Source organism: Trichoderma camerunense (assembly GCF_050948025.1).
Source record: "Trichoderma camerunense strain CBS 138272 chromosome Unknown V8C40scaffold_7, whole genome shotgun sequence".
In the NCBI taxonomy this organism is placed as follows: Eukaryota; Fungi; Ascomycota; class Sordariomycetes; order Hypocreales; family Hypocreaceae; genus Trichoderma; species Trichoderma camerunense.
The window spans coordinates 823804-840092 of NW_028145363.1; the positions used below are offsets into that span (position 1 = coordinate 823804).

At 50.9% G+C, this 16289-nt stretch overlaps 6 protein-coding genes across 6 annotated transcripts; 4 read left to right on the forward strand and 2 right to left on the reverse strand.

The window, feature by feature from the left end:
• The first annotated feature begins 229 nt into the window (after positions 1–229).
• On the forward strand, positions 230–3414 carry V8C40DRAFT_242729 (alpha/beta hydrolase). The gene is made up of 3 exons (XM_083215274.1): positions 230–489; positions 627–1646; positions 1701–3414. Exons 1-3 carry the CDS (start codon positions 418–420, stop codon positions 3159–3161), a joined length of 2553 nt encoding a protein of 850 aa, XP_083074221.1. The 5' UTR covers positions 230–417; the 3' UTR covers positions 3162–3414.
• A 170-nt stretch (positions 3415–3584) lies between these two features.
• V8C40DRAFT_264923 (mitochondrial 54S ribosomal protein mL41) lies at positions 3585–3979 on the reverse strand (the record flags this gene model as incomplete). The annotated part of the gene is made up of 2 exons (XM_083219584.1): positions 3585–3707; positions 3788–3979. The coding sequence occupies 2 exons, from the start codon at positions 3977–3979 to the stop codon at positions 3585–3587; spliced, it is 315 nt and encodes a 104-aa protein (XP_083074222.1).
• Positions 3980–4841: 862 nt separating this feature from the next.
• Positions 4842–8722, forward strand: V8C40DRAFT_204322 (putative Gryzun trafficking through golgi-domain-containing protein). The gene is made up of 2 exons (XM_083212027.1): positions 4842–6429; positions 6492–8722. Exons 1-2 carry the CDS (start codon positions 5001–5003, stop codon positions 8438–8440), a joined length of 3378 nt encoding a protein of 1125 aa, XP_083074223.1. The 5' UTR covers positions 4842–5000; the 3' UTR covers positions 8441–8722.
• A 685-nt stretch (positions 8723–9407) lies between these two features.
• Positions 9408–12857, forward strand: V8C40DRAFT_242736 (major facilitator superfamily domain-containing protein). The gene is made up of 5 exons (XM_083215275.1): positions 9408–10479; positions 10594–10779; positions 10845–10896; positions 10972–11484; positions 11550–12857. Exons 1-5 carry the CDS (start codon positions 10141–10143, stop codon positions 12221–12223), a joined length of 1764 nt encoding a protein of 587 aa, XP_083074224.1. The 5' UTR covers positions 9408–10140; the 3' UTR covers positions 12224–12857.
• On the reverse strand, positions 12316–13925 carry V8C40DRAFT_204297 (uncharacterized protein). Its single transcript, XM_083212026.1, has one exon. The coding sequence runs from the start codon at positions 13503–13505 to the stop codon at positions 12408–12410; it is 1098 nt and encodes a 365-aa protein (XP_083074225.1). The 5' UTR covers positions 13506–13925; the 3' UTR covers positions 12316–12407.
• Positions 13926–13984: 59 nt separating this feature from the next.
• Positions 13985–16166, forward strand: V8C40DRAFT_286710 (Alpha/beta hydrolase family-domain-containing protein). The gene is made up of 3 exons (XM_083222560.1): positions 13985–14666; positions 14723–14861; positions 14969–16166. Exons 1-3 carry the CDS (start codon positions 14454–14456, stop codon positions 15928–15930), a joined length of 1314 nt encoding a protein of 437 aa, XP_083074226.1. The 5' UTR covers positions 13985–14453; the 3' UTR covers positions 15931–16166.
• Positions 16167–16289: the final 123 nt, after the last annotated feature.

Genomic DNA, 16289 nt, shown 5'->3' on the forward strand with positions numbered 1-16289 from the left:
AAGCGGGGATATGGAGGGGCTCAAATTCAAACGGCCTCCAGCCTGCACAAAATTTTTGGAGTTTTTTTTTTTCATTCCCACCCGCAAATTCTGTGCTAGATTGCCTGTGCACGGACCACTAGCCTGGCGCTGAACCAAGCTCCCCGCGCTAGTACTAATATAGTAACATACTTTTCCCAACCGACATTCGAGGATTGGGAGCCAAGATCATCCCTTGCCGTATGAAGCATGACATCATGGGGGCCCCTGATGCCAATATCAAGATGCTTTGACCTCGCTGCCCTTTTTATGCCGGTGTGTCGGTCTTCGTATTTTCCCGTCTCTTAATTAGACGGTGCTGTCCCTTTTATACTCGTATTCTCTATAAACCAGCGATCCGCACGAATCGATGGGACCTGGAGGACAAACGAGATCGCCATGAACAGGCTTAACACGACGTCGGTTTCTCTGGCCGTAACGCCAACGGTGGTCACCACCTTGTTTTCACACGTATGTAAAATTCAATGGCGACGGATCTGGCATTGCTGGCGTTTGCTTTCAAGGAGAAGAAAGGGGAATCTTTTGGATTGCTTCTCAACGAGTACAATTGTGCTAACTCGTGCTCTGCTGGGGCGGGATGTTTGTAGTACCTGAACAAGAAGAACTTGAAAGAGCACCCAACCACGCATCTGTCGTACGACGAGGGACTGCACCTTATTCGATCGTTCCTCGAGTATGCCTCTCAACACACTGTCGAAGAAATCCAGGGATTCACGGGCCAATGGGTCCCGCACCCGCAATGGGTCAAGCTGGAGAGCGTGACTATTCCTGACGAACACCTCGGCCGAGCAGCAGAATTAATCGAGGGAGAGCTGGGACCTGACGGCATCCGCCAGGTTGGCGGCAGGAAATGGTGGCACTGGCGAGGTCCGAAGGGTCCTTTGGAGGCCGAGTGGATTGAGATGCGGGCGGATGCTAATGAGCGGAAGAAGAATAACGAGCCGCTCCGTCGTGTGATGCTTTATGTACACGGGGGTGCTTATTATTTTGGGAGCGTCGATGAGCATCGGTACCAGTTACAACGCCACGCGAGAAAGCTGAAAGCTAGAGTCTTTGCACCGCGATATCGACTGGCTCCTCAATTTCCGTTTCCATGTGGCCTCCAGGACTGTATCGCAGCTTATCTATATCTGCTGACAATCCAAGACCCGAGCACGATCATTTTTGCTGGAGACTCGGCTGGTGGTGGTATGGTAACGTCCATGCTGTGCCTTCTTCGAGACCAAGGCATTCCATTGCCCGCCGGTGGCATCCTTATTAGCCCTTGGGTTGACTTGACGCACTCGTTTCCAAGTGTTGCCCTCGAGACACCGCTGGATTACATACCGCAGTCAGGCTTTCACCATAAGCCCTCCAGGGCGTGGCCGCCGCCTAATGACGATGATGTGAAGATGCTCAAGGAAGAGGCGGACAAGCGTAAGAAGAGCGACAAGAAAAAAGCTCCGTCTACGGCCGAGCTAGAGCAGAAGCAACAGGATCCTGTGGTTCCGATAATTGATGGCGAAACCGGCGTTCACATTGATAGCGCTGGCGTTCACACCGAGACGGAAAAGTTTTTGACCGTTACAATCGATGGAGAGCTGATCACCATGAAAGACCAGATTCAAGTGAGTTCCAAGTTGCTTGCCGCTCGGGTGGAAATGTACCCTAACCTCTGCTAGATGTATACCACAAATGCTCTTCTGTCTCACCCGTTGGTGAGCCCCGTCAAGCAGCCGACGCTTGGTGGACTGCCACCTCTTCTGATTACTGTCGGAGGTGGCGAGCTTCTTCGTGACGAGCAGATTTACTTGGCTCACAAGTGCGCCAATCCGACAAAATACGCACCGCCGGACGCGGATTTGACGGATCACGGAAGGAGATTGCTTGCCAAGTATAAGCCTACCTATGTACAGCTTCAAGTGTGGGACGATCTGTGCCACGTTGCTCCGACTCTGAGCTTTACAAGCCCTGCCAAGTACATGTACAGGTCGATTGCGCAGTTTGGAGCCTGGGCCCTGGCGCGTGCTCAGAATAGAGATATTGAGATTATGGATGACGATGCGATTTCCGTCATCACGAGCTCTGGCTCTGATACAGAAGCTGGAGGGCAGGAAGACCAAGACCAGAGCAAAGACAAAGAGCCAGCGGATGAATTGACCCCATCAGAGGTTGGGAGAGCAGGAGATCCACTCCCACCATTCAAGAATTATATGATTCGACAGCGCATAGCTCGGAATGGCACCATTTTGCCTCTTCCCCTGGAAACAGATCTGCCTGGATGCAACATGAAGCCTGAAGAGATTGGAATCATCAAAGAAGGCCCTGTTAGAAAGTGGCTAGAAACCAAGTGCACATGGGACAACAAATACTCTAGTGCTAAAGCCAAAACGCATAAAAAAATTATTAAAGAGATGATCGTTGGTTATAAGGATTTTGGCCCGGATGAACGTCCGCCGCCTACCGCACTGGCAGGGCGAATACCCCTGGGCACCGAGTTACAGCCAGGAAAGAGAAAGAAGAGTTTCGGCCTAGCCATCTGGTCTCTGTGGGGATCAAAGCATGACGAGATGACGGTGGAGAGAGAGCAAAAGGCTAATTACGAGCCCGAGATGCAAGCCGTTACTCCAGAGCTGACCAACGAGGTTCCGTTGGACTCTGGAGGCGACAAACGTGGACATAGCCGCAGACCTTCTCGTCAGCGGATTGTTCGAGATGAGCATCAAACTGGCAGCGAAGAGACGGAGGGGGAAACTGTCGTGGAGCAATTGATTGCCATGCGTCGAGAGCAGGAGGCAGCTCATGATGGGCTCCTCAGCCCGGATTATTCTCCTGACACGGGCGTGGCTGGAAAGAGGCCGTTCCTTGACGGTATCGCCTTACCGTTCAGCATTAAGAATGACGCGGAAACGGCGAGCATGATTACGCTTAATTCAGCCATGACGCCTGGGTCGCGACCTATGAGCCCGTCGCCTGGACCAGCATTTGTTGGCGTGACGGACTCAAAGGCAGACCTGGTTGAAGAGAAGTCCGCTGCTAATGGGGTAGACGAAGACAATGAGAAAGTCGAAGAACAGCGTCCAGGCATTGAGACTTTTGTGACAGCTCAAGAAGATTTGCCGCAGGTCAAGATAGAGATGTGAAAGAGATGGGAGATGTGAATAATTTCGTCAAGAGAAGGGAATAATGGGAGAAGAATGGAGGTACGAAAGACAGCCAGTCAGCGAGCATATACCTAGTGATATCCTGGCCACATCAATAGTGGCGCGCTCTTTATTTATTTGAATTTGAATTTGAATTTCTTTTTACTCTTTTCCTCTCCTTCTCTTTCCTTTTGTATGGTGTATGTTTAGATACCGTAACTAATCATACATGGCCGTGATGGTATCCTTTCTCTCCCTCCCCATTCACTGTTTTGACTCCATCATACATGGTGGTGGTACAATGTTCGTAGGGTGTATATATACAACTTCAGCAGAACACCCTTGACTCCTGCTGTAGATTTATTCGTAGATGTGCCCTCTTCTTCTTTCGTCTCGCATAGTCGTATGATTCATAGAAGACACTTAGTCAACGCCGTTATATCGCTTCCACTGCTCGACGTAAAAGTAAGGATCCTGAGGACCCTTATTCAATCCCTTGTAATCACCAGGCTCGGAACGAACTTCTCTGCTCACAAACGGAGTGAGCTGCAAATGACCACAGTGTTAGCTCTCTTTCTGCCAATGCCAATTGCCCACCCGCTTTGGTGTGTTCTTTTCTTTCGTACCTTGGACTCGCTGAGGTTCTGGGGCACAACGTATGTGCGCACTTTGCTCCATTCGATCAGGTATCCTCCGTATTTGGTGTGCCGACCCATGGATCCCGTTCGGTTGCCCTTGTAGAAGCCGCGGCCGACGTCCTTGGTTGTGAGCTTGAGGTGGCGGTACTTGCCCACGCTGAGGATTTGCGTGGGTCTCATGGTTGCGAATAAAGGCGAGGAGTCGGACGGTGAAGATGCGAGGTTGCGCTGCCGAGCAGGTTTGGGTTTGTGGTTGGAGATAGTTGGTGAATTGAGAGGTTGTTTTGCATCATTCCATCGCATCTTGAATTTTTGGGTAGAGGGTTGTTCGGCTTCCGGCGTTCTTCCGGCGCCGCCCAACAATTGGAGCTCTAACGGTGGCCGCTAATGGCAGGTCCATAGATTTGTCACTTTCTGAGCTTCTGTTGCGAGCTTGTGCCATTTCATCGATGTTTCACAGGTCAAAATGTATCTTCGATTGATGATTTAATTGTTATTTTCTGAATCTCACCTCATATTATTTATTTACCTCAGCGTTTGCCAGAGAAAGCCTAATACATCCCCGGTCTACAAAGTTGCAAGGTGGGCTGCTTTGCGCCGCAACGAGGGGCAGCTTTTGCTTTTGAGTGATGCCAACGCTGCTCCACCACCTCCAAGCAAGTGAAACCAGTTGCGCAATTCCGATTTGAATGCGAAGCTCCTCCGCACGAAACAGACGCCTGGCCTATGTCTTCTCGACGCCGAACTAATCACCATGGATGGCTACCCTTTGGGAAGCCTCGATCATAATGTGCCGCTGATTGTGGTGTCGGGGTTGAGTTCGGATCCGCCAGACCAGCCTCCCAAGGCCAAAGGCCAGGGCGTCCTTCTTCGGTCTGATCTGCCGCCTCTCGAGGGAAAGGAAGCGAACTTTTTGGAATCGTACTTTGAAGAAGTGGACGAGCGTGGGAAGTCATGGACTGTGGTCACGAGGGAAGAGCACTTCAGGCTTCGTGTCAAGACCGTCGGCAGGGTAAGACGAGTTTGCAATGGGAGCCGAGCCGGTTGCGCAGCGCATTTCTGATATGAATTATAGTCTTTTGTCCTTCCATCTCGACGGGCGACGCTGCCGGAGACTATTGAGCCGTTGACGACCGCCCCGATTCTACACTCGCCCTTCTCGCCGCTCAGCCCTTCGTCGGCTCTGTACCCTGATGGACTGATGAATGCGCAGTGGATCAGGAAACACCAGGAAGAAATACCCAGCATATTCGTGTGCTTCCATACCTTGACTAGCGATTCAAAGATTGCCGTGCAGCAAGACAATCGATTAAAGTCTGCTCTTAATGGTATGAGAGCGACTTTGGTGGAATCTGGATACAAGACCCGCCTGGTTGTTATCATTCTCGGCGATGCAGAGGCTAAGGCTAATCTGACTGCCGAAATTATACAAGATCGACTGGAAGGTGTTAGAAGGGGAACTGGTTTAGACCCTAAATCGATTTTCTATATTCCTCCCCAGGAATCGCCGTCAGAATTGAGGAGGGTGATGGATAGTATTTTCGCTCTGCTATACAACACGGCCATCGAGTATTATCGAGATCTCGGGAGACATGCTAGGAAGAAGAGATCCCGAGGAATCGTTCCGCAGCCGACATTACCACCTACTTCTGGAACATCGCAAACACTGTCGTTGCCGGATTGGAATTTCCGTTATGATTTCAAGTCTGCTATCTTCGCCGAGTTTCGCCAAGAAATTGACGCAGCGATTCGATCTTTTGAGCAGGCGTATGAGATTTTGCTTGGCCAAGACGTGCTTGATATCATCCCCAGCTGGAGCCCTCGCTGGAACGAGGCACGACTTCTGGCGGATATCATATCTATTCGCTGTCTACGGCTGCATTTATGGATGGGGCAAACGAGCCTGGCAGTTAGGAGATGGCAGTCTCACCGTGACCGCATCAGTGACTTTGTTGACCGCCGAGGAAGAGGCACTAACAACTATGGCTGGCAAGCTTGGGAATCCCGGTGGGCAATGGTGATGGCTAACATGATTGAGATGGTCGAAGTTCCGGGCTTAGGGCCTTCAACCATGACGATTTTCCTTCAGCCAGAAAAAGCTCTCTTTGGAGAGCGATTGCAGCCCTGGGAACTATTGCATCATACAGGCTATTGGTACCGGATAGCTGCGCGCCACCTTGGAGCTCGCAGAACATTAGCCCATAGGATACCTGATGATGATAGAGGAGCGCCGGACGCTTCGCCCGCGTCGAGGGTGGCGAGCAAGGCCATTCGCTATGATACATACATGTGTCCTCCGCCTCACGAGGAATATCCGTTGAACGGAAACGGAATCAATCATGCACAGCTAATGATAGACTGTCTTCTCAACGCAAGGGGGCAGTTTCAAGCGCGGAAGCAGCACCGAATTGCGGCAGAGATATCCCTAGAGTGCGCGAGAGAAATGGCGACAATGGGGAGCTGGAATGAAGTGTTGGCCATGCTTAGGCCCTTATGGGAAGATAAATCTTTCCGCTCCGAATGGTGGTTGGATATCTCGGAAGATATCCTATGGGTAATGAGACGAGCGGCGGCGGAAACTGGGCGGGCGGATATTGTGGTCGCAATTGACTGGGAATTAATGAATGAACGTAAGTTTGATCTGATGCCGTTGATACATGTGCTTGGAGCTAAGCTAATTCTTGATATTCAGGATTTACTCGAAGAAAAAACTGGCACTATGATCTTGCCAAGTCATTAGATGGGGTATCATCAACATCTAGGCCATTTATCACCATTTCGGATGACGTAGCCTCGTCTTTTATATCAACATCCTTTGCTTTCCGGTCTAAAGAAGGCAGGGCTGGTGAGACATGCTTGGCTCAGCTGTCGCTAAAGTCTGAAGCGCTTCAAGCAGCTGCACCGGTTACTTTGTCTTCAATCCGGGTCGAGTTCGAAGGACACCTTAAACCGATCACACTCATACACGACTCTGACTTGCCTCCGAGTTCTTCTGAATCTCCTGTCTCCGTAACCCCCGTAGCTTTGACGGAGCAACTTGGGAGTGATGCCAAGGAAAGTGATGAGAGTGAAAAGGAGGACAAAAACGATGAAGACGAAGACGAAGATAAGGCCAAGGACGAAGGCGAAGCCGAAGACAAGGACGATGAAAAAGAAGGTCAACTGACTGGAAAATGCGATCTTACGCTTAGACCCGGCCACCGACAGGTTTTTGAGATGAACATACCCTTGCGAGAACCAGGGCAGGCGTCGGCATCTCGCGTAGTTTTGACTTACAAAACTGATACCTTTGAGTTGGATTACACGCTATCATTGTCAGAGTCAGGCAAAGTCACAGGTTGGTTCGTTCAAGGCGCGACAAAACCACGGCTGTTGAGACCCGACGGGCACATTTTACATATACAACCAAGGCCTCCCAAGATGAAACTGAGGCTGGTAGAGCCTCTCGGCCAGTTTTATGCCAATGAGCCGATTCCACTGCGGATTGGCTTATACAACGAAGAGGACGACTCTGCTAATGTGAAATTGGACATTCGCATTGTTGGAAAGGTTATTCCTCGGTTCCGAGTGGACGCTGGCGAACACAAACGAGAGGTAGACACTGCCGAAGAAGAGTCGCAGGTGACAGGGCTCGCTCTTGGTCACATAGGCAGCTCTTCGTCGCTGGAGCTGTCGATTCATCTCGACCCAGCGCCAGCGCCTACGGCGTACGAGATACAGATTCGGGCAGATTACCACTTGGAATCAGACGCCGCAACGCCGATTGTCCAAGTGCTGCCGATTCACCTTAATATCGTGAACGCATTTGAAGCAAATTACGATTTAATGCCGCGGCTTCATCCAGATCCCTGGCCAAGCCTATTCGACTATGAAGACCTGCAAGATGTGTCTGATGGCGATGTTATTCAGGCCAGGGGTCTTGCGCAGCAATGGTGCCTAGTCTGTCACTATGCATCATTCGCCACAGAAGACTTGGATGTAGTTGGTCTGGATCTGGCAGTTACGGCTGTGACGCCTGGCGGACGATGCCAGGTCGTGAATCAACCCGAACTCTCAGCAGATGGCATGATTGTGGCTCCAAAGACAATGTATGAAGCTCGATTTGGTCTGGTGGCGCAGAAGATTACGTTGGACGACAGGCATCCCGTCGCAATCGACTTGGCGTTTGTGGTCCGCTGGCGACGACGATGGCAATTAGCAGATGGCGAGAACAACACGATCAATGTCACGACGATGACGGTCGGGCAGTACATGGTTCTTGGGACAGAGCCCAGAGTATTGGCCTCGGTGCTTCACAGCTCGCAGGAGCAGGCAGGCTTGGTTCGACTCGATATCACTATTGAAAACCCGTCCAGCCATTTCTTGACATTTGGACTGGTGATGGAACCAAGTGATGCGTTTGCTTTCTCAGGATCGAAGCAGACGACGGTGCATCTGCTCCCAATGTCAAGACGTACCAAGACGTATCGCCTGCTGCCGCTTGCACGTGGCGTCTACATACGGCCGGGTTTGGTAGTGAGGGACAAGTATTTCCAGAAGGTGTTGAGAGTCATTCCAACCGAGGGGATGAAGATTGACAAGGACGGGCTGCTGGTATGGGTTCCTCCAGCGCCAGAAGCAGAGGAGAAGGCAGAGGGATAGGTACCCGAGGAATACGCAAATGCAATATGCAGAATCTCCAGCATTGATTTTGTCTAGACTAGACAGGGGAAAATGATTTCACGCCGTCTGACTCCAAACTGCTCCCCCTTTGTCTGGGAGTCATTGCAAACGTCGGTATATTACAGGCTGGAAGTTGGTCAAGCCGACAGCCGTGAGGAATTAGCCGTAACGCGGTGATAATAAAAAAGCGACAGCAAAATCCGGCATCTTATCAATCATCCGGCTCGGCCACGTACTCGCGCACAATGAATGAACAGCGAAGTGGTTGGGTGCGGTTCCTATGTCCAGTCTGAAGCCGATAAACGCGGAACTTAGACAACACCGAGAAGGTGTGCCTGAGATCTAAGATTGGGGGGAGAAGTTGGGCTAAGCTTTTGTGGGTGGAGATGCGGTTCCTTGTAAGAATGTGGGTTCTGGGCCTTTTTAGCGGGTTGTAGGATCTGAGGAGCGTGAATGTACGCGTATGTATGTATGGATGGATTTGGAGAAGGATTTGTTAGCAAGTGAAGTTGGGAGGTTTGGTATATTTGATCCTTCTTATTGATGTTACATCTCTACTGTATGATGCATTTACTGTTACACCGGGAGACTGGGACTCAACACAACACCAACTCTTCCAGATCGTGTGTTGATTTCCAACATATAATAGCTAACGCTCCCTCTTCATCCCCCGGTCCATACCAGCGGCAGCTAGTTTATTCTCCCGTAGAGTATTGGAAACCTTCGCACACCCCCCTCAATCCAAATCTCTTCGATCCTCGGACATCGGTCAACCTCCAAGTCCGCGTCTTACTACCACGTTTCCAAGGGTCAGCTGGCTCCAAGAGCCACTAAGCTGCTTCAGGAGTCATTCACCCTTTGAGTCATGAGCAGGATCTGCAGACTAAAAAAGCCGTAGTTGGTGATTGGTTCGGGGCGGCACGAAAGGTTAAAAAAAACAATAGAGCTTGCCCATAAAAAAAATGCTTTATGCTTTAATTTCCGTGTAAGGGGAGGAAGGATTGCAGGAGAGTGGAGTTATGCTTTGTCATTGATTGATTTTTCTAAGAGGCTTGCTCTTAAGGGAGGGTTTATTGTATCGTGAAGAGGTTCGCCACGTCTTTTCTTTGTGGGGATGAGAGGGGCGTGTGAGTCTTGCCATCTGCCGCATTGGATGGAGTGAGTTTGCCGGATTTAATTAACGGCTTGATAAATTCTGTTTCTTTTGCTCTTGTTCGTACTAGTCTTGCTCGGTAAATGAGACTGGACTTTACAGTAGTGTGCATCTCATGGGCTTGAGTCATTCCGATGGCCGAGACGCTCTTTGCGGTGAATGATGAGACGATGATTTTTGTCGTTAGGGGGTGTGTGGGTTGGATTTGGATGTGATGTGACTGTTTGGTATAAGGCTGAAAAGGTGTACCACATTCTTGATTTTCGTATTTCCTTTATTATCTACCCTCTGCACCTTGCATTGGCCAGCGAAGGGCCAGGGAAGTTGTCAATACGAAAGAAGGATAACACGCAGCCGGCCGATCGAGAGAGGCTGAAGCGCTAGCAGTGATCGGTTTTCAGCCTAGATCGCCTCTTCAGCTCCTTTTGTTAGAGGACTTAAAAAAACTAACAGGGAGCCAACTTCTTTTTCTTTTTCTCAGTATTTCTCACACAAGTCCTGTTTTCATATACATCGCGGGTTAAAGATGTCTTCAGCATCGCCAACTCCGCGTCTTTCATCAGACAAGACAGAGCGCGGCTCACTACCGCCGCCTGTGAACCACGACAACGACGATGTCGAAAAGGAGATTGCCGTGACGGGAGAGGATGTCGTGACGCAGGAAAAGGACGGGGGCGTCATGGAAGATGTCACCAAGACAACCACGACGGCGACGAACCCCGCAGACAACTATCCTAAGGGACTCAAGCTCGTTTCCATCGTCTTCGCTTTGTGCATGGCTATTTTCCTGGTTGCGTTGGATCAGACGATTATTGCGCCTGCGCTGGGGACTATCACTGCGAGGTTTCAGAGTGTGAAGGATATTGTGAGTGTGCATCCTTTCCCCCTTTAATTACTTTCTTCTTCTATTGTTGTTGAGAAATGATATCAATTGCTGTCCCCTTTTGCATATTGTTGTTGTACTGACTCATTAACTCAGGGCTGGTATGGCTCTGCCTATCTTCTCACCACCACGGCCCTGCAGCCAATGTACGGTGCCATATACAAATACTTCAACGTCAAGTGGACCTATCTCGCCGCCATCTTCATCTTTGAAATCGGCAGTTTGCTCTCGGCTGTGGCGCCTTCATCCAAGGCACTCATTGTTGGACGAGCCATTGCAGGAGTGAGTTTCTTTCCGGAGCACATATTATAGTAGCTTAATATCAAGGTGCTGACTGAGACGGCTAGATTGGAACGGCGGGCTTATTCTCTGGCTCCATCGTCATCATCTCTCTATCAAGTATGATTCCTAATCAAACTTCCTTTCCGGCGTCAACATAAAATATCAGCTTGCTAAACTGCATTGTTTCTGTAGTGCCTCTCGACAAGCGTCCCCTTGCCTTTGGTCTCATCGGTGGCATGTGGGGAATCGCCTCCGTCGCCGGTCCCCTTCTCGGTGGTGCTTTCACTGAAAACGTCTCCTGGAGATGGTGCTTCTACATCAACCTCCCCATCGGCGGCCTCGCCATGCTCATTGTCGTCCTCATCCTGCACGTCAACCGCAACTCGGAAGATACGCTCAACATGACCGTCTTAGCCCGCATCCTCGAGATCGACATCCTCGGTACGGCCATCTTCATCCCCGCCATTGTGTGTCTCCTGTTGGCTCTGCAATGGGGTGGCTCGGAATATTCTTGGAGCAATTCAAAGATTATCGGCCTCTTTGTCGGCTTTGGCCTCATGATTGCAATCTTTATTGGGATCCAGTTCTGGAAGGGCGACAAGGGAACTCTTCCACCGCGCATGTTCAAGGACCGCAATGTGCTCCCTGCCATGCTCTTCAGTCTGTTTTTCGGCGCTGGCTTTTTCCCTCTTGTCTACTACCTTTGTAAGTTGCCTCTCCACAATGTCAACGATAGCGACCCAAACAATTTGTGCTAACTCAGTCAACAGCCCTCTACTTCCAAGCCATCCAGGGCGTCAGTGCCGTCACGGCCGGCATCAAGATTTTGCCGCTGCTCCTTTCCACTGTGCTCATCTCAGTCCTCTCGGGTGGCCTCATCTCGGTCATTGGTTACTATAACTACATCATCATCCCATGCATGATTCTGTATACCGTCGGAACGGGCTTGCTTACGACTCTCGACGTCCACAGCCCGCTCAAGGAGTGGTTTGGCTACCAGGTCATTGCCGGCTTGGGCATCGGAGCTGGTTTCCAGACTGCCGTTTTGGTCGTGCAGACGGTCCTCACACAGGAATGGGTTCCCATCGGCACTGCCTGTGTCCAGTTTTTCCAGGTTCTGGGAGGCGCCGTTTTTGTTGCTGTTGCCCAGACTCTCTTTCAAAACGGACTCATCGACCAGCTTGAAAAGGACAACCTCGGTATCGACCCTCAGCTCTTCATCAACAGCGGCGCTTCTGAGATCAAATCCGTGCTCGCAGGGATCAACCGCCTTGATGCATTTGACGCTGTCCTGAAGGCATACATGCTCGGCTTGCGCCATACCTACTACATTTCCGTTGCTTGTGCCGGATGCGCATTCTTGTGCTGCCTGGCATTCGAATGGAGATCTGTCAAGAAGGGTGTGGACGGTAAGAAGACTGAGATGGCACCAGCCATGGTATAATTACCTGGCTGAAGGTACCTCTCCACTCTCCTGACTCCTTTGTTTCGAGCTTTGTGTTTTTCTAATACCCATGGAATTTGGACATGTACAAGTAGTACTGCATATTTTGAGCTGCATAGTGTAATTAAATTAGGAATCACATATAGATCCTGACAATATCTAATAGAAGCATGAATCACTCACATCACTGCGTATCATCGGGAGGCCGATCCCACGATTTCCGGCTGGCCTCTTTTCGTGTAGTTGCTCCGAAATCTCGTCCAACAAACTGAATAACCCAGTCTTTGACGAGTCGTGTCTTTTCCCGTTGAGGATGCTTCGCAGCCGTTCGTCTGGCAATGTCTTTATTGTCATAGTAGCCGCCCCCTTCTCTCCGCCACAGGAGGCTCACTCGCGTCAAGTTCTTGCGCAGACTCTGGCCGTAGACCTTGCTGCGGAAAACGTGAAGTGCAACATTTTCCATCAACACAACGTCTTGTCGGCGGAGCTTGCTCACTTGGTTGGTCGAGACCTGGTCGTTGGATAGCCAAAAGGTTACCGCAAAACCCGATTTGGTGTCGTCACCAACTAGGACTTCGACCAGTGATAAAGTTGTGCCCCAACGCGTTGTGACAGTCCGAGGTTGAGCGATGGAGATGACAGCAACGATCAGATTGAGTGTCACTGTTTGGGGGCTCAGGGCGAGGATGCGAGCTGCTGAAGGGACGTCTTCCAAGTCTGAGAGGTGTGATGGCACAGGCGTTGGTAGTGACCGGGTGGGGTCTTGCAGGGAGACTTCGTTTGAAGAGGTCGTGGTGAATGAAGCTGTAGTGTCTTCAGTTGTGTTTAAGCTGAAGCTGCCCAGTTGACTGGATGGTATCAAGTTGTGAGCAGCCAGCGACTCCTCGACAAACTGTGTAAGGATCGTTCCTCCATCGTCACCACGGTCAAAGGATTGTGTGTCATCTCCAGGGAGAGCATCCGCCGTGGTGAAGAAGTCGCGATGAGCTTGAAAGGATATGTCTAGGATGCTGTGATTTTGACTTAAGCCAGTGTGAAGAGGACGACGATTGAGCGGCACAGACCGCCAAACGGCGTGTGTTTGTGATGCAATTTCAGCGCCCGAGGTCGGGTCTGTGTGCTGCCGTAATTTGTGTTTGCCGGTGTCTAGAGGGCCAAATATGGTATGAAATGGCTCCTCAAAGCTGTTGAGAGTACAGGATTGGGCGTTCACGGAGGCTGGAGAGGGGGCTCCGACGAAGAAGATGAGGCTCGGTGACGGCGTTAGTGCTGGAGCAGGCATATTTCTTGGTTAATGAGAATGCTGCAAAGGATTGACGTCTTCAAAGATTGACGTTGCACTATCCCCTTTATCCGTGTTTGTGTGTCCTAGCTTGAGTCTATCTCTCTTACTGCGATGCTGTTGAACCAACCAACCGCCTCCACAAAAGACCCCTGTCATGCCCCGGATTTAGTATGTGGCCATGTACATGTAACCCGCACACGTGAACGGCTTGAGGATCGATTGCTTGCCGCTCTGTAGGGTATTGATGCAACAAAGATGCTATTCATTAGACATTGATATGTGGTACTTCGTAGCTGGGTTTTGAGAAGTTGGCGTGAAGGTGTCAAAAAGCTTCAAAGACAACGGCAACAAAACTCACTCCGCTTCACGTGTCCCTCAAACCCCGTTATTGCCTAAGGCACTAGACTTCCATTCCCCGTACTGACAACAGAGCTGAGATTTGCACTAGTCAGCACCTAAACGGTATCAGCCGTCGCCATAACGCCACTATAATCGAATCGGCCTCAGCATATGGATCGCTGCCAGCGTGTTTGTCTGTCCTGGCCCCCGATTCAGGTACCAGCATCTCCAATCGCCTTTGCCGAGGCTCAATCTCCACCCGAACCCCAGAAAACCCAGCCATGCCGAGCAGAGCCCATAAGGAGCATCTTGCATGCGGCCTGCCGTTTGCTTCTGAAAGAATGGAGCTGACTGTCCTATTTCACGAAGCTAGGTTGTTAAGATTCAGCGATCAACTTGCAGAGTCTGACTGAGCTGGCGACTCTCATATAGATGTGCAAGTATCGTGGCATCTCCTCACCTATCCTGGTAATCCCGACACGATACAAACGGCCCTGATTCCAAATAGCACAGCCGTCATCAAAATCCCATCTCCCTTGTGCCTTATTATAACTAGATTTCATATCCTGTATATACACACGTATACATAGATAGAGCGACGCAACCATGGCTTCCTCCTCCTCACCCTCATCCTCCGTCTTCGACATCCGCGAACACACCGTCCAAGCATCGCACATACGGGAATACCCTCGAGCAACCGCAGTCTCGCAAGACGAACCATTTCTGCTCAGCGTAAAGCAATACACTCCCCGGCACGGCGGCCCTCCGCGCAAAGGCGACATCACCATCGTGGGCTCTCATGCAAATGGCTTTCCAAAGGTCCGTCCCTCTCTCACCCTGAAGATGACATGATGGAGAGTGCTAATTGAAAACAGGAACTCTATGAGCCTCTCTACGAGGAATTCTTGAAAGAATTGGAAAAGCAGGGTCTTCGGTTGCGTGCCATCTGGATCACTGATGCCGCTCACCAAGGCCAAAGCGGCATCCTCAATGCGGCCAACTTGGGCAATGACCGTACGTCTCTCTCATCTCTCATCCTTCGACTCACCTCACTCTAACTCCCATCTCATATCTTTCATCCTACAATATACATTTCATAATATGCTAACCAGTAAAAACAGCCAACTGGCTCGACTACGCCCGCGACATCCTCCACGTCATCAACACCTTCCGCATGCCCCGGCCCATCATCGCCATGGGCCACTCCTTTGGCGCAAACGCCCTCACAAACGTCGCCCTCATGCACCCGCGCCTCTTCACCGGCATCGTCATGCTCGACCCCGTCATCAACCGCTTCACCGCCCCCAAGAAGCTCCCCAGCTCGCCCGAGACGTACAGCGGACCGGCCTCCCTCAGCGCCACCCGCCGCGAAGTCTGGCCTTCCCGCGCCGCTGCCGCCGCCGCGTTCCGCTCGAAACCGTTCTACCAGGCTTGGGATCCTCGTGTACTTGATCGCTTCATCCAGTATGGCCTGCGTGAGGTCGAAGCTCCGTCTCCTTCTCAGCAGGATGAGACCCAGACCCCTGTTCGTCTTACCACGACCAAGCATCAGGAGGTCTTCACATTTATTCGTCCCCTTTGGCCTGCCATCGACCCCGTCAGCAAACTTATCACTCACCCTTCCCGTAAGGCCCCCGACCACGACTTCGACCCAGACACTCCCCCCGTCTTCACCTTCTACCGCTCCGAGGGCAACAACACGGCAGCCCGCCTCCCCCACCTCCGCCCCCCAGTCCTCTACATCTTCGGCGCCACAAGCGACGTCTCCCTCCCCCATCTCATCCGCGAAAAGCTCGAAAAGACAGGCACCGGCGTCGGAGGCAGCGGAGGCGCCAAAGCCGGTCGCGTAAAAGAAGTCACGCACCCCAAGAGCGGCCACCTCGTGCCTCTAGAGGAGCCCGTCTTCTGCGCAAAGGCTGCCGCCGAGTGGACCAAGACTGAGATGGATAAATGGTGGGAGGAAGAGAAAGAGTATGAGGAGTGGGCGAAGAAGCCGTTGGAAGAGAAATCGACGTTGGACGAAGAGTTTATGAAGCGGCTTGTGGCGAATCGTAAGAGCGACAAGACGAAAGCGAACTTGTAGAGTAGACCTGTCTTTTTCTTGGCTTCTTCCTTTTGTTGATTTGGCAGCATATTTTCTTAGATAGAGGCTGTCCTTCTTCTTCTTCTCCTTCTCTGTTTGCATTATACAAACTGTATTAGATTGATGATGCAGCAAATAGTCCAAGTCTGATATTGAGAGTACATGACCGTAAGCAATCAAGGTTCGGTATCTGGTTTGATGATAATGGGCCGGCAGTCCGATTCACACATAATGACTATCAATGAATTAGAGATTATGATGTGTCCGATGTAAATCTATAAAGCATCATCCCGTGTGAACAATAAGCTCGCCCTTCAATCGCGCGTAAAGACTATTTTACTACGGGGAAACGTAATACA

Coding starts and splice junctions, on each gene's coding strand:
- V8C40DRAFT_204297 (XM_083212026.1), bottom strand. CDS start 13,505: ATGCCTGCTCCAGCACTAACGCCGTCACCGAGCCTCATCTTCTTCGTC.
- V8C40DRAFT_286710 (XM_083222560.1), top strand. CDS start 14,454: ATGGCTTCCTCCTCCTCACCCTCATCCTCCGTCTTCGACATCCGCGAA. Junction 14,667..14,722: donor ATGCAAATGGCTTTCCAAAG/GTCCGTCCCTCT, acceptor AATTGAAAACAG/GAACTCTATGAGCCTCTCTA. Junction 14,862..14,968: donor GGCCAACTTGGGCAATGACC/GTACGTCTCTCT, acceptor CAGTAAAAACAG/CCAACTGGCTCGACTACGCC.
- V8C40DRAFT_204322 (XM_083212027.1), top strand. CDS start 5,001: ATGAATGCGCAGTGGATCAGGAAACACCAGGAAGAAATACCCAGCATA. Junction 6,430..6,491: donor CTGGGAATTAATGAATGAAC/GTAAGTTTGATC, acceptor CTTGATATTCAG/GATTTACTCGAAGAAAAAAC.
- V8C40DRAFT_242729 (XM_083215274.1), top strand. CDS start 418: ATGAACAGGCTTAACACGACGTCGGTTTCTCTGGCCGTAACGCCAACG. Junction 490..626: donor TCACCACCTTGTTTTCACAC/GTATGTAAAATT, acceptor GGATGTTTGTAG/TACCTGAACAAGAAGAACTT. Junction 1,647..1,700: donor CCATGAAAGACCAGATTCAA/GTGAGTTCCAAG, acceptor AACCTCTGCTAG/ATGTATACCACAAATGCTCT.
- V8C40DRAFT_242736 (XM_083215275.1), top strand. CDS start 10,141: ATGTCTTCAGCATCGCCAACTCCGCGTCTTTCATCAGACAAGACAGAG. Junction 10,480..10,593: donor TTCAGAGTGTGAAGGATATT/GTGAGTGTGCAT, acceptor TCATTAACTCAG/GGCTGGTATGGCTCTGCCTA. Junction 10,780..10,844: donor TTGGACGAGCCATTGCAGGA/GTGAGTTTCTTT, acceptor TGAGACGGCTAG/ATTGGAACGGCGGGCTTATT.